The sequence below is a fragment of the Lytechinus pictus genome, chromosome 7 (genome assembly GCF_037042905.1).
Source record: "Lytechinus pictus isolate F3 Inbred chromosome 7, Lp3.0, whole genome shotgun sequence".
Taxonomy (NCBI): Eukaryota; Metazoa; Echinodermata; class Echinoidea; order Temnopleuroida; family Toxopneustidae; genus Lytechinus; species Lytechinus pictus.
Genome location: NC_087251.1, coordinates 21,689,340 through 21,714,442, shown reverse-complemented (window position 1 = coordinate 21,714,442; position 25,103 = coordinate 21,689,340). Strand labels below are relative to the sequence as shown.

At 36.6% G+C, this 25,103-nt stretch overlaps 1 protein-coding gene across 1 annotated transcript in view; it reads left to right on the top strand.

Moving 5' to 3' along the window:
* Window positions 1-25,103, top strand: part of LOC129264753 (ral GTPase-activating protein subunit alpha-1-like) — a 98,548-nt gene that overhangs the window by 33,075 nt on the left and 40,370 nt on the right. The window contains exons 18-33 of the mRNA XM_064102201.1: window positions 162-335; window positions 1,573-1,653; window positions 2,914-3,483; window positions 4,314-4,510; window positions 4,958-5,212; window positions 5,467-5,595; window positions 12,316-12,450; window positions 13,225-13,392; window positions 14,135-14,245; window positions 14,763-14,831; window positions 15,141-15,266; window positions 15,707-15,887; window positions 17,916-17,992; window positions 18,855-19,058; window positions 19,683-19,821; window positions 24,878-25,053. Coding sequence (XP_063958271.1) covers window positions 162-335; window positions 1,573-1,653; window positions 2,914-3,483; window positions 4,314-4,510; window positions 4,958-5,212; window positions 5,467-5,595; window positions 12,316-12,450; window positions 13,225-13,392; window positions 14,135-14,245; window positions 14,763-14,831; window positions 15,141-15,266; window positions 15,707-15,887; window positions 17,916-17,992; window positions 18,855-19,058; window positions 19,683-19,821; window positions 24,878-25,053 — 2,792 coding nt within the window. The remainder of the gene's footprint in view (window positions 1-161; window positions 336-1,572; window positions 1,654-2,913; window positions 3,484-4,313; window positions 4,511-4,957; window positions 5,213-5,466; window positions 5,596-12,315; window positions 12,451-13,224; window positions 13,393-14,134; window positions 14,246-14,762; window positions 14,832-15,140; window positions 15,267-15,706; window positions 15,888-17,915; window positions 17,993-18,854; window positions 19,059-19,682; window positions 19,822-24,877; window positions 25,054-25,103) is intronic.

Genomic DNA, 25,103 nt, shown 5'->3' with positions numbered 1-25,103 from the left:
TTTCATTTAGCGATTAATCGCTCACCTTGGAGTTACTGGGCCCTGTTCAATATTATTTATTAGTTCAAATCCACTTGCTGTAAAAGTTGACTAAGCAATCATTCCTAATTCTGTAAATCTCCTGAGCAACCATATTCCCCCAATCTTATCCCTTCTAACAGGTGATGTAATCTCATTACACTCCTCACACCCTAACCTAACAAGACAACGTTCCTTGACCGTGGATCCATCATTAGCCACAAGAGAGGAACAAACATTAGTAACCTCCGTCCAGATACCCAGGAGTAGTAGTGAGGGAGAATTATTTGATGGATTCAACTTCCAGAGAAATAAAGGTCAGTCAGCAATACCTGGAAACATTCACATTGTTTGTCCATCCGACAGTCTGTCCATCTTTATGAGTTTTGAATACTTCGAAAGAAGTGAAGCATGGCTTTTCTTGGTATTGGACTAGTGGTGCGATTCAATTTGGTGTTCATGTCATTTGAAGGTCACATGTTGGTGTACATTGTTTGGATATCTTTCTGTAATCTTCAAATTGTTTGTTTAGTGGAAGAATAAATCAGTTACAAATGGAATGTTAGAGATGAAGAATTGAATTATTCATAAAGACAGGGCCCCTGTAATATGTAGAGATGGTAATAAGTTATAAGCAACCACTTAACAAATTGTAATACATGTATGCCATTTGTATTCCTTTTAATCAAGGTATTCAACAAATTATGCTAAAATATATGTTATGGTTTCAGTATTTAAAAAAAAATCATACTCTTTGTGAGATTGGTTTAAAACAAACATCTTTTTGAAAAGTAGCCACAGGGTATAGTGCTGCCTTGTGTGGCATTTTTTGTTCTGAAAAAAATTATGTATTAATAATTGAAGGAAATTTTCCGTTTTATTTAGATTAAAGCTTCATTTTAACTTTATTTGATATATTTAACTCGTATACTTTCTTTTTCCCACAAGCTGCTGGTATCTTTAGGGAAACTGTCATTTGATCTTTACAATATTCCCCCCTATCTAACCACCACAATCATATTCATGTTTTGGGCACGGTTTCAAAAAGGGTTGTTATATCTGATAGTTACCATAGTAATAAGAGGCCAGTTCTTGACAACCAATACAAACAAAGTATATCACTGTAATCGTCAGGGTTAGCAATGAGGATATATTTTTTTGCAGCATAGACCTAAATGCACAAATCCTTTATGTGTTTAATCAATACACAGTATGTATGTTCACCAAAGGTTGATATAGATTTACACAAATTATGCATGAGATCTATGAGGTCAATGATGAAATCCTTCAGTGTAAATGAATTTATTGAAGGGAATTATTATTGGTTATGTTTTTATCTGGTATATTGTAGATAGAGAGAGTTTGAATGGAAAAGACTAGAGGGTGAATAATCACAACTCGTATGAAACAGTGTCCTGTGTATAGTCATTGCATAGCATTCATTTGTACCCATGGATGAATAGTCATGTTCACACAATCATTACATGGGCCATATCATGGGTATGCGTGTACCATTTCATTCTGTTTATTCACATCATACATCATCCTGCACAGAAGATGGCGAGAGGGGAGAAGGCATGGTCAAATCAACCACGTTTCCTCTGGTAAACAGACAACAATATCAAGCAGAAAATGGTATGCATCATCTTTACCCACATTACATTGTGTTTCTTTGGGTTCACATATTCGTCTTGGAATCATTATAATTTCATCTGTCATCTACTCCTTTGAATTTGCTTATTTCTGTTGTCTACGCACCACTTTTTTTTCTCTTTTCTTTACACAAGCCACATAATATTTCCATTAAACTTTTAACATTGCAATCATTTGGCATTCATTTATGTATGAGGGTCAACTAATCTAATGTATGAACTCCTCAATTCTATCCTGTTTATTTTCATTTTAATCATTTACTGTACACTTCTCTAATTCAAAGGAGATAAAGGAATTTAGTGGTATATATTACACTTTATAAACACTTATTTCGTCAGGGTTCATCTGAACCGTCGTATCAGTCATTTTTGGTCAAAAAAAAAATTGATTTTGAGATTTTTGCAGAAAATGAATGTACAAGTCCTATTCACAACTGAATTTCTAGGCAGCAATTTATTTTAGTTTCTGAGATATGAGGGGATTTTCACGGCGATGCAATACAAATTTTTGATAACATGTGCAAATCCCATTGGAAACGTGTACTGTAGCAGAACAGTATGATGTTTTGACTGACCACAATTTCAATGCGCGTGGTCAACCAAACTGTCGTATCGGCCATCTGCACTGCATTGACTTTGCACGTGAAAAGCAATACAACGTTTTGACTGACCGCGTGCATTGAAATCGCGGTCAGGGTTGTTGTATTCCCTATGGCATTTTTGTACAGGGGAAATCTAAACAGCTCAAACCGAAATTACAAGCATGGAGCTCATTTTCTATGATCCTTGGTTTTGTGTAAACATAAGGATACCATTGTCAAGCGATTGTCTTGGTCTTTCCAACCATGTATTTTTCTAGCAATGAATATGTTGTAAGGCTGGAGAACTAAGTGTGAAAATTATAGTAAACTTTGAAGTCGATTTTCTCTGAAATGGGTTTTCACCCATTTGACGGTTCGGATGACCGCCGACGATTTGTGCATTGCTCCTTTTTTGTTGTTGTCATTGCTTCTTATTTAACCTTGTGCACCATTGGATTTCATCTCATGAACCATTGGCAAAACACACATTTCAATTACCTGCCTTTTGATGAGAAGGTCATTGGTATTGTGCTTTATGTGAGCCAGATAAAATAATCGTAGATATGCTGTTTGAATATTTGAAGTGCTTAACTCCTTCTTACACTAAGACATTTAGCTCATATATGAAATCTTTATATTTTCCTGTTATATGGTCCTCATAGGTGAGAATGAAAATTTGCTGGATGGCTTGAGCCTAAGTCAAAGCAGCATACCCCTCATCAACCACCCAGATAACCTGAGCATTGATGAAGCCTCCCTAGATGTGCCTCTACCAGACTCCGATCATACCACCCCTACAGACGTCAACCGTGTCACACCTACTAGCAGTCTCATCGAGGAGATAGACCAAGAGGTTATCGCCCTGTCTCCCGGGATCCACTACCAATCGGACGGTAGTGGCTCAGGGACGCCCTTGATTGGAGTACACTCGTATCACTCAGGTGGGAGCGGTAGTGTAACGCCGGTATCTACCACACCTCATTTTGGCTACGAAGGGACGTCACCGGGTGGTCTCAGGTTCTGTAACTCGGATGATACGTCGCCTGGAGGTATCAATCATTATAACTCTGATGGGAGTTCTAGGGACACGCCACTCATTGGAGTGTTGAACGAAAATGGTGACATTACAGACCTTGCCAAAGAATCACCTTTGATGGAGGAAGAGGAGCAGAACATTAATATTGAGGATAGATTGGATCTAGCAGCAGAGAGAGTTGATGCAGATTTAATAGGTAAGTAGTTTAATTTTGCTATTCATGGTTTGCATCCGATCATACAGCCCATTACAAGTAGGCCAACCTTGAGATCTCTGTAGGAATCTAAGAGAGGGCATCCAAGAATAATTCCTGTCATACTCACTGTTGAGCTCCCATGTGAATTCCATTGATGGTGCTCTTCTGCAGTCATAGTTAAAATTCACAATGTTGCAACATCATTGTGATGTATCATGTTGCAAAAGAAACAGAACAAGTATTGTAAATTCTTTTGTGACATCACTCAGGAGTTTAATTGTGGTGCCTTTTATTCTACAGCTTTACTTGGGTAGTCTTGGGGGCTCCAGGATTTCCCCACAGATGAATTGAGGGTAAAAGTTTTACTGGTTTTTACATTGGAGTTCTTTTATGCTGCAAGAATTCTTTGCTGAATTTGAAAGCGATAGGGTATTACAGAGGTGTCCTGTATCAATAGATCATACAGATTACTTTCCAATTTAATTTGACAGAGATATCATGTAATCTATGTGGTTAAAGGCGGGCCCTTAAAAATGTAGTGCCCTGTTTCATAAAAGCATTTGATCAATAACAAATGCTACAAACTTATGACAAATTGGCTCTTAGCCAATCAAAATGCAAGATTTCAATTTCTTACTACTGTAGCTTTTGACTTGACATTGATAACATGCTTCATAAAACAGGGCCTTATTTTAAGATTGTGGCATCTCATGTAGTATGTGTGTGTCAAAAAAAACTTTCCCAGACCAAAAATGATCATGATCTCTTGTACTGAACAATTCATAAATATTTCTCTTGGCTCACTACCTTAAATATCCTCTGATATTCAGGGAAAAATGGCTCTGTTCAAAGCCCTGATGCCAGTGTGATGTCTGGTGGTACCCGTATAGGATGGCATCCGGATGTTGCGGTGGTAGTTTGGAGGAGATTACTATGTATTCTTGGTGACATCAATCAGATCAGCGATCCTAGACTTCATTGGGTAGTTCTAGAGTGTCTCTGGGCAATCTGGCAGATGCTAGCTAAGGTAAGATGACTGGTTCAATGTACTCTCTTAAACCTCATACATATTCATGATCAAATAACTTTGATGGCAAATATCATAATATTTGCGTGCTTATCCTTCTGGGGTGGACAGATATTTATGACAAAGAAATTTTATGTATCAAATATTTCTCACCTCTCCTCAAATGTGGTTAAACTGAAGAAACATTTCATGAGACAGCTGAGTTTGCTGACAAAATTTATTTCAGTTTGGTTTTGGATACCAGTGCCTGGATTTGTTATATAGGGGAACTTTTGCAAAACAATGATTCACAGAGCTGTGTGTCAAAGGTTGATCAAATTTACATGTATTAGAGTTAACCATCATATATATTAGTGCGTGCATGGGCTGGATGTTAATTTATCAAATGTTTTGCTTGACCAAGAAAATATTCAAAAGTGTGATGAAATCTCCCTTGTGTTTGTTTAGATTCGTGACAACCAAGGTATCAGTACAGACAACCAGACAACACCTCCTCCTCCTGAGAACATTCCACCCCTCCTCCTCTTCTCCCCATGGCTCTTCCGGGCAACCTATCTACCTGTAGGCTACCAGCATGGCAGGCTGTCAGCGTACAAGCAGCTGTGTGCCATGACGGTACGGCGACAGGACCATCCGCTCCCCAGGGAACATCTGGTCCACTTTTACAGGGTCCTTCACTTTGGACTTGTTGGAACTGATCAGGTGAGAACAGGAAAGATAGTCAAGGATTTGAATAATGATAATGATTCTTCAACTATGCATGGCATAATAGATATATTCATTGATTCATGGATATTAATACTTTTCTTGGAAAATCTGAGAAAGTTAGGGAATTTTGTTTGTATATGAGAGTATGAACGCTGTGCTACTTTAATTTTGGTTGAATGTATTTAGAATTGCCTTGAAGGATGTATGGTGTATAAAAAGAAATTTCTCTGTTCCTATATTTTGCACAGGATGTGATCAATACTATTGTGCAATACAGTGCTCCTGACTTCTTCCACTGTGACTTGCCAGGAGCTACTCTCCTTATACTGGACTTCATCCAAGCAGCTAACATGATAACAGCCAACATTGATCTAGATGTGAGTACTTTAACCTTATAGTGAAGGAGAAGGGAGATGAAGGGGAAGAGGGGGTGGGGGTGAAAGCAATTGCTTGAAGGATATTGATAAATATCTATTCTCATTGTTCAGATACTGAATTGCAATGGTTACAATATACAATAACATGGAAGATAAAATATAATAATAGAGTAGTTAAACAATTTCTCATTCAAAAGAGTGAAAGAGAGAGAAAGTGATGGAGTATTATTGAACTTTAAATTGATGTTGACTGGATTACTCCTCGTTTTACCTGGATTTCAAGATCAATTGAATTTCACCATGCTGGGTTGGATACATTGTGACTATCTATCAACTGGAAATCAAGAACATTCTTACAGTGGATCAATTAGGATGATTGATGTTGACTATTGTTTGATTTGATGTCATGTGATAATTGAAAACTTCCTGTTGCACCATATATTCAGTGGCTGCTCTTGATGATCTTGTCTCACAAATCTTGTAATTTTGACACAAGAAATGTTATAAAAAAAACTGTTGAAATAAAAAAGGTATTGAAACTTGTAAAAATGTAATTTAATTACAAATGTTTATTTATTAAAATGGGATTTTTTTTCCTGCAGAAAGGGCTAATTGTATAAGTTAAACTGTTACTTCCTCAAAGATAGTTGTTTTTCAGCTTTGAATGGTAAAGATAGCTATATGTGCATCAAAATCAATTTAGAAGTGGAGATTGTTTGATCGTCACCAGCAGTATCATTTAAAGAAAATGATGATAATGATGATGATGTTAATGTTGATGGTGACGACGATGATGATAACAATAACTAGAATAATACTGATTGTTATAATAATGAAACTAATGATGATTGTGATGATAATCAGAATGAGAATGACAAGTAGATGATAATGACAGTGATTGTACTGATAAAGATAAAGATAATTAGACTGATAACAAGGATAATGAATACCAAACTCCTAAAAAGTGATCGCATGTGTTGGTACATAAACAAGGCTTCCCAATGAGCTGGCATGCCATAAGCCCATTTTATGTGTGATTTTTCAAAATATATGTAAAATAAATTTCTTGTTAACAAATGTTAGATGTTTTATCCCCATGGAATGTGTGAAATTATGGGTACCATATCTCATTTTGATAAAAGACAAGATGTCCTTTGTTATACTTGTATTAGAATAATAAAAATATTTCAGATTGTGTATTTTAGATGTATTACTTATACAGAAAGAAATTTTGGCTAATGACATCAGCACTTATTCGCTTCACAGTTTCATTATAGACAGAAAACTTTTGATTGTTTGTTTTAATCTTTTCATGCAAATCTAGTCGATCTCATGATGGATTATCCCAATATTTTCACAGTTAATAAATGTTAATAAAATGAAAAGATCAAAATTACACAAGTTTTCTCCATTTTGCATTGACTCATACTGCAAGTCAGAAGAGAGACAAAATGAACATCACCCCCTTTACACGCTAAAGTATGCACACATCATTTTCTCCTTTTTTGGTGACTAAATGTATGCATAGACCTATGAAGAGATGGACGATTAGATCCAATGATAGTCACCTTCATCTGGTTTTGTGCATCTTAATAAGAACATACAGGTGTTGTGACAATAGCAATTACCATGACTACCAAGACGTATCTGATCACTTAAAGACGGATCACTCTCCCTGGTCTTAGTTTTGTTGGCTGGTACCATGTTTCAGCATGGGCCTATCAATCAACATGCTTCATATTTTGAGCAGCAAACTTGAGAAGCAGACGATTTCTGTGATATAAAATATATTATTCAATCCGGACACTTCCGAACGCACGTACATGTAAGGACCTCAATAACATTGAGAGATACACAATCTATACACGTTATGTGCCACATATATCTGGAATATAATGGAGAAACTTGGGAAAATGGAATTTTAAATGGTTAACAATCTGACAAATATGCAGACATTTCCCAAACTAAGATTACTAAAGGTAAACAAGAACTGCACATTGATTTTCCATGATTTAAGTGATTTGTTATCAACTGCGCATACAATCTGGGAAATATGAAGTTTCAATTACGAACTGCTTCAGGCCCTTCTCACGGTAACGATCATAGGACCAAAGTAGACAAGTATGACGAGAATGTTATTCAGATAATAACAGTCACCTCTTAGTGAATTCATTATCTAAGTGATGAATGTCCATCTCTTCATAGGCCCATGATGTAAGCAATCCAGAAATGTTTCATGCCTAGCTTAATGCACGAATAGAGAATCTATTGAATCTGGAAAGGTAATCACTTGGTCTAAAACGTACAGTACTTGTATTATAAATTTTCAGATTCATGGATACAGTGGTTCTGTAAATACAGTTATTATGTCAAAGATATTTTGACAGATATGTGTTGCATTTTAGATTTACCCATTCTTGACTCTGTAATAAAACAATTACATTCTCCTTATGATGAAAACAATAACAGTTAGATTTAAATTTCTCTTCGTGTTAATCAGGACGAATATTATTAGGTAATAGATTCAATGCAAATGATTTTTTTTCCATATGCCTTTACATTTTAACCTATGACCCAATCCAGCTGTTTAGGCTTGACATTTATGTGTTGTCCCATTCATACATTTCTGTGTGCTGTGCATGATTTTTTTTCAGCAGAGGTTAAATATCTTCATTCCCAACTTTTCATGGCATTAAATATATTTTGATTGTCTTATAATCAACGCTTTTCAATTACTTTGAGAGAGTATCCTTCCATAATTAGTCATTAGACCTGAAACTCCCACAGGATGTTCAGAGGTACTTGATTACTCTTATGTCCAAGTTTCATAAACTAGATCCATAAACTTACAAAGTTATCATGGCTATTCAATAAATTCCCCCAACATGGCCAAAGTTCATTGATCCTAAATGACCTTTGGCCATGGTCATGTGACCTGAAACTTGGGCAGGATGTTTGCCAATTCGTCTTCTGCCAACTGGTCCACTCACCACATGGTCTAACTTAATTTAGTCTAATGCCATTCCGTTTCGTCTAATAACCATTTGGTCCAATCATCACTTTGTCTAATCACCGGTTCGTCTATGACCATTTTGTCTCATAACCAGTTGGTCTAATATCCAATTTATTTTCATTCACTTTGCCCAATTAACACTTTGTCTAATTAGACCAAATGGTAATATATGGACTAAATGGCTATTGGACCAACTGGTTATTAGACAAATTGGTGAGTGGATGAAATGGCAAAAGGGGATATTGGACGAACTGATGGTAGACCAAATGATAGTAGGTGAGGTGGCAATTGGACGAAATGGCATTGGACCAAATGAAAATATACCATACTTGATTACACTTCTGACCTAGTTTCATGAACTAGGTCCATATACTTTTTAAGTTGTGATGACTCTTCAAAAACTTGACCTTAGGTTAAGATTTCAATATTGCCGCCGTCGCCGTCAATAAAGCGGTGCCTATACATTTGCGTATCAAAAAAAAGTTTACACTTCAAGAAAAAATCCTGTAAAATTATACATTTGTAAATATCCTGAAGAATTTTTCCACATTTTAACATTGGTACAGATCCAATTAAGCAAATGACGATATAACTCTAAAAAAATACTTCCACTTGAGTGAGCACCACTTACTTTTGAAAAGTTCATGAAAAATGATTTGCGCAGAACTTTGAAATAGTTATGCGAATAAAAGTAGACCTTAATCATGAAGAACATGTGGAATTTAGCTAATAAAATTGATTTAAAGATATCTTTTACTCTTTTTAACTTGTTTCCTTGCCCAAAACACTTCGAAGAGTGCATTGCGCCCCACCCCACTCCCCCACACACCGAGGCCATCTCAACGATATTTGCTTTAGACTGAGCTGTCATTTACATGAAATTGCTTAGGCTTGATTTTCATTTTGTTAATCATTGTCAAGCTTGGAAAAGGTGTAAATGTAAACCCACTTTAAATGATAAAAACTTAGTGAAACAATGCTGGAGATGTCTGATATAAACTTTTATTCAGATTTAGTTATATCCTCAGATCCAGCTGGCACAAAAGGGTAAAGGTTGTGCTTACTAAGTGTTGAAATTTCAATTTGGGTGGCAAAATTGTTACAAAATGCTTGAATGTATCCATTTTATTTCTATTGACTAAAAGTGCAAGGGAAATGTATGAGAAATGTTTCGCAGGGTAAGTTTGATTTCGCCCTTTCCCCTTGACACAGCGTGAAAACGAGCATTTCTGTGCAAACAGATTTCTGCGAGTTACAAAAATGGACAGTGCTCACTCAAGTGTAAAATTCTGTCAAATGTTTTTACTTTTATTGGATAGATGAGACCCAAACCCAACATAATATGTGAAAAAATTATCCACATCTTGTATATTTTTTAATTCCCAGGGCTTTTGCAAAGTGTAAACTTTTTTTTGATACGCACTGTAGTATCGCTCTGCTATGCAGGCGGGACAAAAACAATTTTATGCAGGCGGGACAAAAACAATTTGTTTTTGTTCAAATAATGGTAATTTCATTTTGTTTAATTTAGGGCAGTGATCATTATACAGTAAATTTGTTATTGTTTATCAAAATTATTAGATCCACTGCTTGGTATTCACAGCTCTACCTTGTCATTTTGTTTCTCACTTTCATGTACATGAAAGAGGTCAGAGATACTTTGCAAATCAAAGTGTATTTTTCAAAATATCAAGAAGTTTAATTTGATTTGTAGTTTGTATATTTTGGATATCAAGATGCTGAAAAAAAAATTGCAAACCATACAAAAAAAAACCTAAACGAAACAGACATAAAAAAAATTAATAGCCAGTGTTTTATGCATGTTTTATGTACCTTTAGCAGAGGAAATGTGATCTTTTTAGTTTCATTTAAAGCCAGCTCAATTTGAGACATGATTCAACATATCAATCACTTTTATGACATTGTTTTTAGACAAAATAGTTTTATTACATTTTTATTGATAATATTATTACAGTAATTATGTATAAAGTATGTTCTTTGGAAGCATGTACATGCACATATATTCAATCTTGAGTCACGCAATACAAATGCTAGGAATTACCACTATGCAGCTTACATGATGTGTGATATATAGTAAGTGTACATATGTACAGTATCAGGTGCCTTTTTCAACAAGTTAACACAAATATTGAATGTGAAATCCATGTAGTTTGTTTATGAGATGATTTTGAACTGCTTCAGAGGAATTAAAGGATCCAAGTTGATCCTTGGTCTCTGGTGAAAAGCTTATGTGGGCAAGGCTATTTAATGCATTGATGACAGTTGTGTGTAAGCTACAGTTATCCATTAGATTAAAGTGCAAGCTGGTTTAATAGGGCCTTGCCTGTCAGCCCAACTTGATCTTGCAAAAACAGCATTGAATTTGTAATCATAAGTGCCCCCATAGCTGCATCGGAATTGTGTATGTAAATGTAAAACTTCTATGATTAGCACTTAGGACTTGATAAATTGTATACTGGAGAATTGTTAGTAGCAGTACCATCTGTTTAGCTGAAGTGCCTTTATGTCTGTTAGTGTGAGAGACTCATCCTTTGTTTCTCACTTCAAAATGCTGCCCGTCGCACCATTTGGTGGCAGGCATATTTTGCACATTTACTGTTTTATTTTATTAACTGATTCTTTTCTTGGTGTATTCCACACTATGTATTGTTCTATTCACTATTGTCTACTGTAGCTATTAGTCATTGTTTCATACGTGGATTTCCCATTGTTATGGTATGAAGGTGCCTCGTTATTTTTGGAATATACATGGAGATCTGTCTTTATATGGAATTTTAAATCATAGACAGAAGGAATACATTTTGGACTGGATTCAAGGGAGTGAGTGATAGAGGTGTGTTTCTGAACACAGATTAGCTTACATGTACTTTTTTCTTATATCATATTATTTTAGTAGTATTAGAAGTAGAAGTAATTCTAGTCGTAGAAAACTTTATTGGATAACTTGGGCTATTGTGCCTGGGTCCTAGTGATTTCAAGTTGATCATTGTGTGAACATTTTTTTTAATTGATTTGATCTGAATAGGAAGTGCTTCTTGAAATGCAACTGCTATTAATGGTCTAGTCTCAAATTGTTATTTTTTTTAAACTTCCTCTTAATATTTTTGTTGATGCATCACAAAAAGGAAATATCTATACTTAGAGTCATGGATATGTGATCCCATGTTGTATCTAATACTTCCTGTTTATAGCTGTTCAGTTGTGCACTTGCCTTTTTTTTTCTTGTAATGATCTTTCTATAAGCTTAATATCTTTCTTGTATAAATTTTGCTTTCAATATAACTTGGGTAAATCTATAGTTTGGTATATTTTCTTTGTATGTTTAAACAACTATTACTTTATGTATTACTTAGAAAATTAATTTGATCCAATTCTTTGAACACTTTTCATCAATACATTTCTTTTACTACTTTAGTTGTGTGCACTTTGTTCTTTATTTACCTTTATTGCTTATCATTAACATGGGTGTTATCACTTTGTGATTGTTTACTAAAGGTTGATATGTCTTTTTTGTCAGCTATATTCCCGACCCTAGATTAGAAACTGAGAGGGAATATTTCATAGATGGACTTCCTCTCAAGTCAAGAGCATGCAGTGTACATCCTAATTCTTCTATTATATTTAATCTCTTGTGGAGATGATTTTATAATCATGTTTTGTTGTTGTACTTGCTATATGCTGTGCAGGCGCCAAGGATAGAAGCTCTGTCTCTCCTGGGTTCTCTGGTGTGTTTTCCCAACATGTTCTGTAACCTGACCGTGTTTCAACCAGCTCCTAAGGATATCAGCACCATGGTGTGTAAGGATATCAAACCAGTGAAGGTGAGTCTGATGGGGATAGTAGGAAAGGCTACTGTGATATCATTGTTTGACCGGTGAGTCTGATGGAGGGTGGTAGGAAAGGTTACTGTGTGATATCATTGTTTGACCGGTGAGTCTGATGGGGGTGGTAGTAAGAGTTACTGTGTGGTATCATTGCTTGACCAGTGAGTCTGATGGGGTAGTAGGATTGGTAACTCTGAGTTAATTGTTTGACCATGTTCTATAATCTGATAGTGTTTCAGCCTGCTCCTAAATGTATCAGCACCATGCTGTGTAAGGATATCAAATTGGTCACAGAGGTAATATTTTGAAAAATTTAGGACTTAGGTGTGTAATACATTCTTGATTTGGCAAAAGCGGGGGCATAAATTTTGACTGTGTGCAATTGAGAATCCATTAAGTTTCTATATAGTTTAAAAGAATTTCTCCAGAAGGGAATGAGATGATTTCAAACTTATCACTTTTATTCTTGTTTTTTCCAACTATTCAATATGATTTGCCTTCTAGCAAATATGAAACTGAAATCAACTGCACACTCAAGAAGGATTATAATAGTCTAGTCAGATACCCAACGTAATCTCAATGTCATTCATACTATTAATGCCTGTGTACTGTATGATAAATGTTGTTATCAATGGCAAGTTGCAAGACACTGTATTACTCTTATTACTCTACTGAAGTCCTTGTTTTGATTGGCCAAGAGGAAGTACGCTTTTGATCTATAAGAGGTTTTAAAGAACATGGCCATGATTTTTACCATTTTTTTTTCCTCAGGATCACCTGATCAGCATTTTACTAAAATGTGGAAAGAAGGAGCCAAACTGCGAAGCTCGTTGTATCGCACTCTGTGGTTTGGGTATCTTTGTCTATGAGGAGCTTGCTCACACGACCTTTCACCCTCGTATCAAGGAAGCAATCAATGTACTCCTTGCTAGTCTGAAAGTGAGTACAAACATATTGACCCCAAATCACTCAAATGTTACCTGGGAGGTGTGTCACAAAGTATCTTGGGAGTATTTTATAAAATATACTGTGTATCCCACCAAAAAAAAACATAACCAATAATTAACCGTAATTTATTATAACTTAATCACAAAAGAGTAGGCAGATGACCTATCATTTTAAAACTTACGGTTTCCTCATTCATCTGGTGTAACTTAAATGATTCCTCATTCACACGTGAGTTGTGAAAACACTTCTAAATTAAAAGGAATGTGAAACGACACAAGTCCATTTCCCTGTCTCTCTTTGGAAAATACATAAATATAATAGGGATTTGGGATGGACAAAGGGGGAAAGATGTGTTTAGTTGACATTGAATTAAATTTATTTCTGATATAGTACTTGTAATAGTACAGAGACATGAAAAAGATGCTATATGAGATTATTGGAATTACATTAATACATGATTTGTTTTCAACTCTTTATTTTAAGATGTGTAATAGCAAAATAAATTATTATAAAGCAAATGACCTGTCTAATGTCAAATGTTTTCAGTTCTGCCGTCCATTCAGTCACAACTCAGAGCCGCGACCGACCGATTAGTAGCCTGGACGGCCGCCACTCGGTGCCTGGGCGAAAGTGGCTAAAAACTTGCTGCCCGGTCGTCGAGCAGTCTAATTTTGGGGGTTGTGACCGTAGCCTTACTTGAAAATTGATTTGATTCTTTTTTCTGCTTCTGTAGTTTCAGAATAAGTTGGTTGGACAGGTTGCCTGTGATATGCTCTTGGTTATATGTGATCATGCAGAATGGTTGAAGATGCATCTACCAGAAGCTCCAAAGAAGATCATTGAGGTAAGTTTCTTCATCAGTATTTTGCCTGGAATTCTCTTCAAGAAAAATGACCTTGCAAAACAATAAAGTAATGATTTTAATGATTCTACCGTAGATGATAGATTTCTACATGTGACAGTCGTTTGAATTTAAATGTTAGATTTTTCACCTACGTGATTGCTAAAGGCTCCTAACAATAACTGCCATGTCGCACCGTGATGAGGTTTGGCACAAGGAATTTTCATAAAATAAAGAGTGCAAAAAGTAAAGTCCCATGTTGTGCTTCATGACCCATTCAGGGCCCTGTTGCATAAAACTTTGCCATTCAAAGGTAACTTGCATGGAATCCTTGATTCTGATTGGCTGTTGATCATCGTTACCATGGTAGTTACCACTGGATGGCAAAGTTACCATAATACATGTAGTAACTTTTATGCCACAGGGCCCTGATTTTACATTAAAATATTTCAATAATCAAAGTTTATTTTAACTTTTATGTATTAAAACCCTTTTTTTGTGTTCTTTTCATTTGAAACAGATTATAGCAATGACAATAGCCAGCTTATTATCCAGTACAGAGATGACTGAACAAGAAGAGGATAAGAAGGTGAATTGTGAATTAGATTTGAAGAAGAAATTTATCTATCAGATATTATTAGTTATATTTTGTACATACATTCATCAATTCATTCATCCATTCAGTGATTCATTTAAACCATGATTATAACAAGGAATGCAAATATTGTGGAAAGAGGGCTTTATGGACAATTTCTTATGAATATGTGTAATGAAATATTTTGATGTGTTGCAGTGTAATATTAAAGAAAAAATGAGCTATTGGTCATGCATGATTTTAGGAGGAGGAGATGAAAAAATAACTTGGGCATTGTTTTTCTCGATATGTTTGTTTTACTAGCTGATTGTGTCTCTGATGTTCTGCCTATCTGAGTGGTGTATATCTATCCCGCTCTCATCTCTTCTTGAAGGCACAGAGAGCAAGTCGAAGAGAGAGGCTAAACCACTCTTACACACAGTATTCAAGGTAAGATTAAGTGTCATACACAATTTGATCATTCTCTGATCTTGGACCCAGCCTATTTGTGTATGCTATATCCGTGATGTGCATCATGAACAAAAAGTTTTCCCTGTTGCTTTCTCTTGAGATGCCACCGGTTCCTCTTTTGCAGCATTTTATCCTAATGTAAAAAAGAAAATGTGGCACTTTTCATGAAAATTCCCTTTTCTCCAAAATCATATTATACACCATTTTACACATGTACATGTATATAGCTGAAAAGTATAGAATACTTACACCACCCAAAATACTTTTAATTCTTAATTCATTTTTTTAACTAAAATTTGCATAGCTAGTATTTTGTGTTCATGTGAGCACAAAGCCAACATAAAACTTCATTGATTTTCAAGACCAGATTCAGATACCATCCTGTTTGTAATTATCCTTGATGTCTCTTCTGATGGCAGGTGTTGCAGATGGCTGTTGACGGTGTACCTACAGAAGGGCCATACTCAATCAACTTCTCTGAGCTAGCATCACCAGACTATGATCCTCATATCAACCTAGACTCTCTCAAGGATGGTAATATCCTACACCATACGCTCAAAAATGCCCCCATGGAATTCTCAGATTATATCTTTGATGAGGGTAAGGACTTCCATGTTTAACAATGATTGTATAGAAGTACAATTGTCAAATAAATGAAAGGGTGGTAGTTTCGTTTACATAAAAAGTTATACACAATCAATTTCTCTATGCTAGTGTTGCCAGACTGCAATCCTCAAGTAAACTTGGCATCCCTAAAAATGGTGATATTCTGCATCGTGCCTCAAACTTTCCGTAAGAATTCTCAGATTATATCTTTGATGATGGTAAATACCTAGAAAAGAAAACCCCTTTGAATTATTAGTTTTTGTCTCACCTGCATAGCAGAGTGAGACTATAGGCGCCGCTTTTCCGACGGCGGCGGCGGCGACGGCGGCGGCGGCGTCAACACCAAATCTTAACCTGAGGTTAAGTTTTTGAAATGACAGCATAACTTAGAAAGTATATGGACCTAGTTCATGAAACTTGGCCATAAGCTTAATCAAGTATTACTGAACATCCTGCCTGAGTTTCATGTCACATGACCATGGTCAATGGTCATTTAGGGTCAATGAACTTAGACCATGTTGGGGGAATCAACATCAAAATCTTAACCTAAGGTTAAGTTTTTGAAATGTCATCATAACTTAGAAAATATATGGACCTAGTTCATGAAACTTATACATAAAGTTAATCAAGTATCACTGAACATCCTGCATGAGTTTCACGTCACATGACCAAGGTCAATGGTCATTTAGGGTCAATGAACTTTGGCCGAATTGGGGGTATCTGTAGATTTACCATCATAACTTTAAAAGTTTATGGATCTGATTCATGAAACTTGGACATAATAGTAATCAAGTATTACTGAACATCCTATGCAAGTTTCAGGTCACATGATCAAGGTCAAAGGTCATTTAGGGTCAATGAACTTTGGTCAAATTGGGGTATTTGTTGAATTACCGCCATAACTTTGAAAGTGTGTTGGTCTAGTTCATAAAACTTGGACATAAGAGTAATGAAGTATCACTGAACATCCTTTGCGCATTTTAGGTCACATGACCAAGGTCAAAGGTCAATGAACTTTGGCCATAATGGGGGTATCTGTTGAATTACCATCATAACTTGGAAAGTTGATGGATCTTTCTCTTGAAACTTGGACATAAGAGTAATCAAGTATCACTGAACATCCTGTGCGAGTTTCAGGTCACATGATCAAGGTCAAAGGTCATGTAAGGTCAATGAACTTTGGCCACGTTGAGGGTATTTGTTGAATTACCATCATATCTCTATAAGTGTATGGGTCTAGTTCATAAAACGTGGAAATAAGAGTAACCAAGTATCACTGAACATCTTGTGCGAGTTATAGTAGTTTTCAAAATCAGCACTGCTGCTATATTGAATCGCGTGATGCAGGTGAGACGGCCAGAGGCATTCCACTTGTTTTACAAATTTACTTGTAATGGAGAGGATGGAGGTGGATGAATTTAAGAGTCGACTCCAGTGTTGTCATTTTGGAGGTTTGTGCCGCTTGAAATAATTTATCCTGCACTCAATGCTTGTTTACCTCACCTAACCAGTGCTACTTTCCCTTATGACAATAAAAAAAATGCTGGGATTGCTTTACAAACCTGTTTTCATTGCCAGAACTTGTGTGACTTGTGTGACTTTGCATGGCTTGTGTATCATGCCCCTAAATTTCTACCAGTAGAAAGTGAGTGATAATGACACTTGTCCATATACCAATCCAACAACCCTTGCCCTCATAACAATAAGATACTTTTGTAAGCATAATTTTAAGTGGAATTAAAGGTTGGTAGATTGGTAGATAAAAAAAAAGACAAGTGAGCCCTATACTCGTATCCTATACCTTGCCCTGAAAATACTGATGGGCCAGATTCAGTCTTTCATCATAGTTCATTCAATTTCATCATAGTTCATTCAATTTCATCATAGTTCATTCAATTTCATCATAGTTCATTCAATTACAAGGCAAATAGAATGGAAGGTTGGGGGTATGAGTAAATGAGCTTAGAGTTCATGAGTGATTTGATGATGCGTTATATTTTTTTAAATAATTTTATTTTCCAGGTGAATCTCAATCCCAGTCTACATATCAAGTGCAATCTTCATTTTCATCAGAACTCACAAGACTAACAGCCAGAACGGTAAGTCAACCCTTCACACATTCATTATGTGTGATGTGTTACTATTACCCTTGAACAATGAGTTTTCCAGTTAATCGTCTTGAACACTCTAATCCATAATTCGAAGAACAACTCTTATTGAAAATGATGATGATGATGATGATGATGGTGATGATGATGGTGATGATGATGATGATGGTGGTGGTGGTGGTGGTGGTGATGATGATGATGATGATGATGATGATGATAGTGGTGGTGGTGGTGGTGGTGATGATGATGATGATGATAATGAACTGCTATCATACTCATATCCACTCTGAAGAGTGCTCAAGATGCTTATTGTTATTACCCTGATTGTAGTCAGCCGCTTCCAGGCACAACAATAGCTGATCATAGTACCATTAAGGTTTTGAACGGCCAAATCAGTCACATAACCACTACTGATTGATATAACATGACTCAAACTGTTGTTCTAGTTTGTTAGCACCTTTGGTTTATTTCAGTGCAAAAGTTATTGGCTTTATTCAAACCATTTGATTTTTTATGTATTTGGGCCAAAGCTATAAAATCACTGTACGACACATGTGACTCAGTCCCCAAATGCAAACTTTCCCTTATTTAGTTCTATTCCAAAAATATGTACACTCAAGATTTGTGCTAAAAATGTATGTGCAAAATTTGTGTTTTAATTTATGTGGTATCTAATACACAGCTTTTTTACAGCCCTCATTTATCTTGGAATGTTTCATGAAACAATTTGTCATTGACATTCACTGACAATATTACAAGCTACGGAAATCATTGCATCTGATTGGCTGATTGCAAGTTTGTTAGTGAAATGATTAACGTTACTTCATGAAACCTTCCCCTGTTTATATCTTAGGTCCTTACACAGTTGATCGACAAGATAAACCACTTTCCTCTTGGTGGGGGACCAGCTTGTGTTACGTCACTCGTGAATGAGGTTGATGACCTGCCAAACTTTGACACAGATGACATCACGCCACGTCTCTTTGAGGCAGAAAATGTGCAATTCTTCATATACAATGATGCTGCCTTGATCACTCTGATACAGATTCCTCCATTGGTGAGTTTGGTCTGGTCTGCAGTCGTGTTTTCTATTCAATGTTGATTTGAGGAAACAAGCCTTCAAAACATGCAGAAAGAAAATTTTTTAAAAACTCCTGAAAATCAATTGACAAAAAGATGGATTACATGTGACTTTGTTGGCTATTTGAATTGGGTTATTCCTGAAGGAAACCAATTGGCATTATTTAGTAGGAAATATGATATGAAGGTCAGTTTTAAAAGGAGCGGCTACTGGTATATTTACCCATTCTGTCACAGCCAAGTGAAAATGTGTATAGAAATCAACTATGTTGCTTATATCACTGTTTTAACATTTTGGGGGGTCTGGGGCCCGTTGCATAAAAGTTACTATTATGGTAACTTGGCCATCCGGGGTAACTACCATGGTAGCGATGATCAACGGCCAATCAGAATCAAGGATTCTATGCAAGTTACCATTGGATGGCAAAGTTACCATAATATCAACTTTTATACAACGGATCCCTGGTTTGCCCTTTGTCTTTGCTCATTGTTTTGTCTTGTGTTTGAATTGAACCAAATTTGAATTGAGAAAATAGATGGGGAAATGTAAAGAATACATTCATTCTCCACTAATTAAAAAAAAAAACCTTTATTTATGTAGGATGATGGATCTGAGTCGCAACTTTCCCTAGCCACATCAGACTTGAGAGCTATCATAAGGAATGTATCAGGGAAGTTTGCATGGGACGGGAGGATTATCTATGGACCGGCTGACTGCAAGGCTAAACCAACAAGACTAGGTAAGAGTGTAATCATTTGATCAAAGAAACGCAATTACCATTTGGGTTCACAGTCTGTCCGTTTGTTGGAATTGCCATTTGGTCAAATCAAAACTTTCTCATTTCCACTTTAGCTGATTGTCATTTAGTCTCATTAGTTGTCATTCTATGATAGGCTGGGTTATTCTGTTGTTTGTAATGTATATTTTTAACAGTTGTCATGTTGATGTATGAAAGCAGTAATGAGCAAAAGCCCACTAATTGGGAATCTCATTCCTAATATATAACACCTTGTTTGTATGAAAACATAATATTTTTTCTATTTCATTCCATTTCATTGATGTAATATTAAATCTTCTATTCTATAAATTCACAGAATTGGATATGAGAACTTGGGGCATTCTGGTCTCCTGGTTTTTTTATAATAACATTTTGTAGAGTCAAAAGGGGCCTAAGCTTTCGATCCTAGCAGAGTCGGAGGCAAAATGACAACAATTAAAGTGGAACAAACATAATATAGACCATAGACATGCAACAGCAACACTAGAAACAAGGAGACAAAAAGGGCATTAGAAAGTTGTGATGACCAATCAGGTTAGAGAAGGGGATGAAAGCAAAGGAGTAGGCAGACACAAAGGGAAGTCAGTGTAAGTAAGGCCAGTAAAAGACCCTAAGCTGTGAGGGATCAAGACAATTGGGCAGGCAACATCAAACAGGATCTGGAACAAAACAGTGATAGGGGGTGTGAGGAAGAGATGAATAACAAGAGAATTAGTGAGAGGTGGGTCAAACAGGTTACAAAGAAAGGCATAATAAACTGGTGCATAAGAGTGGGGGAAAAAGGGGAAAGAAAGGGGAACAACTGATAAAGTACAAAAGACATATAAGTATAAATGATAAAGCAAAAAAAAAAAAAAAACATACACATATATATAAATATATAGTGTAACTAGTATTGTAAATCCGCTAGGGGTGAGGGGAAAAACCATAATGCTATATAGTAGAAAAAAGACATGTACAGTATATATGAAAAGGGAGAAGCATATTGCCTAAAAGGGTAGAGTAAATATAGAAGCCGGGGTTATTCGTCTCTTCCTCACACCCCCTATCACTGTTTTGTTCCAGATCCTGTTTGATGTTGCCTGCTCAATTGTCTTGATCCCTCACAGCTTAGGGTCTTTTACTGGCCTTACCTACACTGACTTCCCTTTGTGTCTACCTACTCTTTTGCTTTCATCCCCTTCTCTAACCTGATTGGTCATCACAACTTTCTAATGCCCTTTTTGTCTCCTTGTTTCTAGTGTTGTTGTTGCATGTCTATGGTCTATATTATGTTTGTTCCACTTTATTTGTTTGTCATTTTGCCTTCGACGAAGATTCTGCTAGGATCGAAAGCTTAGGCCCCTTTTGACTCTCTAATTTACTCCATTGGCTCTCTTTTATTAGATAAGCAGTTTTCAGCAGATTTTTTCTGCCAATAATATTTTGTGTCATAAAACCAAACTTGGAAGATGGAAGAAATAAAAGTGAAGCACAAAATAGTGTGTCAACTGTTCAGAAAGTCACCTGGAAATGTACCATCAGCAATGCAGAAATTAACTATCAATTAAAAAGCTTTATATGACACCTAGATAGACCCTTGTGATTTGATTGGTTGTTTGATATCGTTCATTCAGCCCATTTTGCAATGACGTCATCAACCGTGCAATTTTGGATCAATTCATCGTGCAATTTTAGATCTATATGATTTTGTCCATTGCACTCGCGCACCGAGACTGCAGCTCATGCACCAGCAGTGCGCATGTTGTAATGATGTAACAATCAACAGATTGAACTCGCACTGCATGAGCATGTTTTGCATCGAAATATGCCAAATAATGAATGTTTTTTCATTCGTGCAATGGACAGAATATTTCATACGGTGAAAGATGAAATAATGATCCATTCAACTCGGCTACGCCTCGTTGAATGGATCATTTCATCTTTCACCTCATGAAGTATTCTGTCCATTGCACTTATAAACATTCATTATTTGTATAGGATTGTAGAATGTAATGTACAAGCAAATAATCAATTAATAATGAAATCAACAAGAAATCTACCAAAATAGCATCTTCCCCCATTCCACCTGTCAATCAAACTGAAATTTACCCTCAGACATGAAGTAAATTACATCTATAATCCTCTCTCCACATCCTGTGTAATGTACACTGAATCTGTAAACAAGGAGGAATCCAGGTCACAATTCACCCTTTGAAAATCAGTTGTGTAATGGTAATCATTTTGGCAAAGGCTTCTGTAGTGCGATTTCTTCCGATTTAATACCCCCATCTCACTAGATGGCGATTCCACTGCGATCGTCAAAAATCGACAAAGCGTGGTATAACGTAGCTTGATCGTGCCTTGATCTTTTCGATCTTCTCCGTCGTACCTTGATCTTTTCTGAAGCGGCAAGGATCGCCATCATCTTCCTGGTCGCCACAAAATTTTGAACATGTTCAAAACTTACGTAGCGAGATCCCGGAGGTGCTAAAGCGCATCACAATCGAGTCATGAGCGTATTACAAACGACATATTCGTAGCTGTAACGGAGCCCCAACACATAAAGCGTAGTATAAGCGCATTAAAAGCGGCACCGATCGCCCGTGGTTTTCAGGCCCGTTCCCAAGACAATTCTGCTACGCTGCTTCCGTTTACAAGGCGACTGCCTTGCGCTCGACACGCTTCACACAGCTTCCACCACGACGCTTCCTTCTTTGGGTGGCATGTGGCACACGTTCTCAGCCCGCTACAGGCGTTCGCGTTGCGCTTTTGCTACGCCGCTGATGACTGGGCAGCGATTGCGCAACAACCGTCCGCGCTGCTATAAAACGCCGTGCCGATGGTAGCTGATTATCATATTTGCAACTGATTACGAGGCGATACCACGGCGTTTTCAAACATACCTCCCAGAAAAAGGACCAGAAAAGGGAAAGCTGCCCAAGCTACCCCTCTTAGGCCGGCGGTCGAAGACGAAGATCAAGGGGTTATGGTGGTGGTAGAGGAGGAGGAGGTAGAGGAGGAAGAGGAGGGGGTACAGGAGGAGGATGAAAATCTTACTGCTGAGCCAGCTGGAAAGAGAAAAAAGACGCTCACATGTCGTGATGACGAAATGGGTTACCTCTGCAGAAATAAATAAATTGATTATGTTTTGAAAATAAATTGAATTGTAACCACACTAACAGTAGACAACATCAAATTTTGTTAATTGATTCGATCACTAATGTATTGATTGGGAAAGGCAATCTTTAGGGAGATTCTGGCATTGTGCCCCCCTCCCCCTCCCTTTTTATGAGTGCTCTCACATCAGTAGACTACTTCTTGTCAGCAAATTTGAAAGGAATTTACCAAATATTTTTGAGTGACAAACTTTTGTGGAAAAAAATAAACAGAATATCAAAGATTTGTATGTTCTTTTATGAAATTCTGGATGCATCCCTCATATTAACTATTAGGCTCATCGACATCTTTTGAATGAAATTTTAAAAATATTGTATAATGACTTAGGTGACAGCCAGGATCGGACCCTGTATCTTTTTGGCATCCTCCTTCTCCTGTCCTCGCATTCAACTTTTAACTGATGTTCTTTTAGAATGCCAAGATGTATAAGTCCAACCAAATTCTGGACATCCATGTTGGTCGGAGGTTGGCAATCGACTGTAAAATGTGTCATGTGCTGCGATTAGTATGCCGATTGCTTGAAATCGTTTCAAGAGCCCATCGTGAACGTAACATAATCGCTTCATTCGTAGCACCACCGTACCGAGGTCCTAATTAGCGTATGAGCCTCGTTGTACGATCGCTTTGATCGCAGAAGCAGCGCATCACATCTGCCTCGAATCGTCGCAAGAAAGTGGCATCGTCGTACTTTCAGCGTATTACCATCGCCTTCAGCGCAGGTCGGTCGCATAGAAGTTGCAGTGCAATCGTCTCGCAGGCTAAAAATAGAATTCGAGGAAGATTCTGCTACGATTTGCGGGATTTACACAGATCGCCATGGTCGCCACGATCGCCTTCCTAGTGAGATGGGGGTATAAAAGGGTACTGTATATTGTAAGCATTGCATGAACATGTGTATTTGTTGTAAGAAATTTATGAAATCACTGTATCCCTGTGTTATTATTCAGATTTTATTAATATTTCTTCACACTTTTAGCATGATTAACACAAAGTAATGATATGATATGACGATGACATGATTCAGCCAATATTTTCTTTGCATATAGACTAAGTGTGTAGTTGCATATTTAGTGAGTGAAAGTTTGGAATTACATAATAACTTATAATAGTTGTAAATAATGGACCAAAATATGAAAGAGTAGTGGCATATTGAATGATTTATTGATGATAAAGTTTTTTGTGCATATCTGAATGATAAATTGTGATGCTTTGCAAGCACAATTCATAGATATGTGCTTCTCTCCAGTGTGCCTCACAACTTTCTCAGTTTTGCTGCGTGGTCAACTAAGGATATTAAAAAAAATCAAGAACGAAAACTATCTGGTGTTAAAAGACACATCTTAGATTAACATTTATGTCATATCAAAATGAATTTGATTTTATCTCCGAATAAGAAAAATATTGAATAATCATATAGACCACACCATGAATTTCAAATGTGGGGATAAGTGAAAGCAATGTTATTATGTTGTGGATCAGATGATTACCCAACACTTTGTTCTATGTTTTCATTTGTCATGTTGTTTTATTAGAATTTTTCACAATAAAAAAATGGGGAAATGGGCTTCTAATTGATAAGAATAAAGGTTGGCCTTAATGTTTTTTCTCAAAATGTCCAAGTGGGGCCTCAAAAAATGGTTAAAAAGCACTGCCTCATATATTTCCATTATACCCTTAAGAAATTCAGCACAATTCTTTCAATAGTTTTATGTACCAGACCCCAGATGGACTGTTTTAATTTAGATGGCACCCGAGTCTCAAAAGCTTTCTGCTGATCAAATAAGAATCATTATTGATATATCTCTTGCTGCGAGGCTCTAATTGTAATCCTTATGATATCATTCTTTAACAATCCCAGTGACAAGAGAGAAGCCACCTGTTGCCCCTCCTCCTGATGATCAGGTAGACTCTGTATTCTGGATGGCACCTAAATCTCGGAAGCTCTCTGTTGATATCATCACCAACAATAAGAAATCCAGGAGTACTGTACCATCATGGCAAGAGGAAGGAGACTCTTTAGATGTACTCAATGAGGTGGGTGTTTTTTAGTGATATCTACCGGAATATAGTTTTTGCTTAGTTTA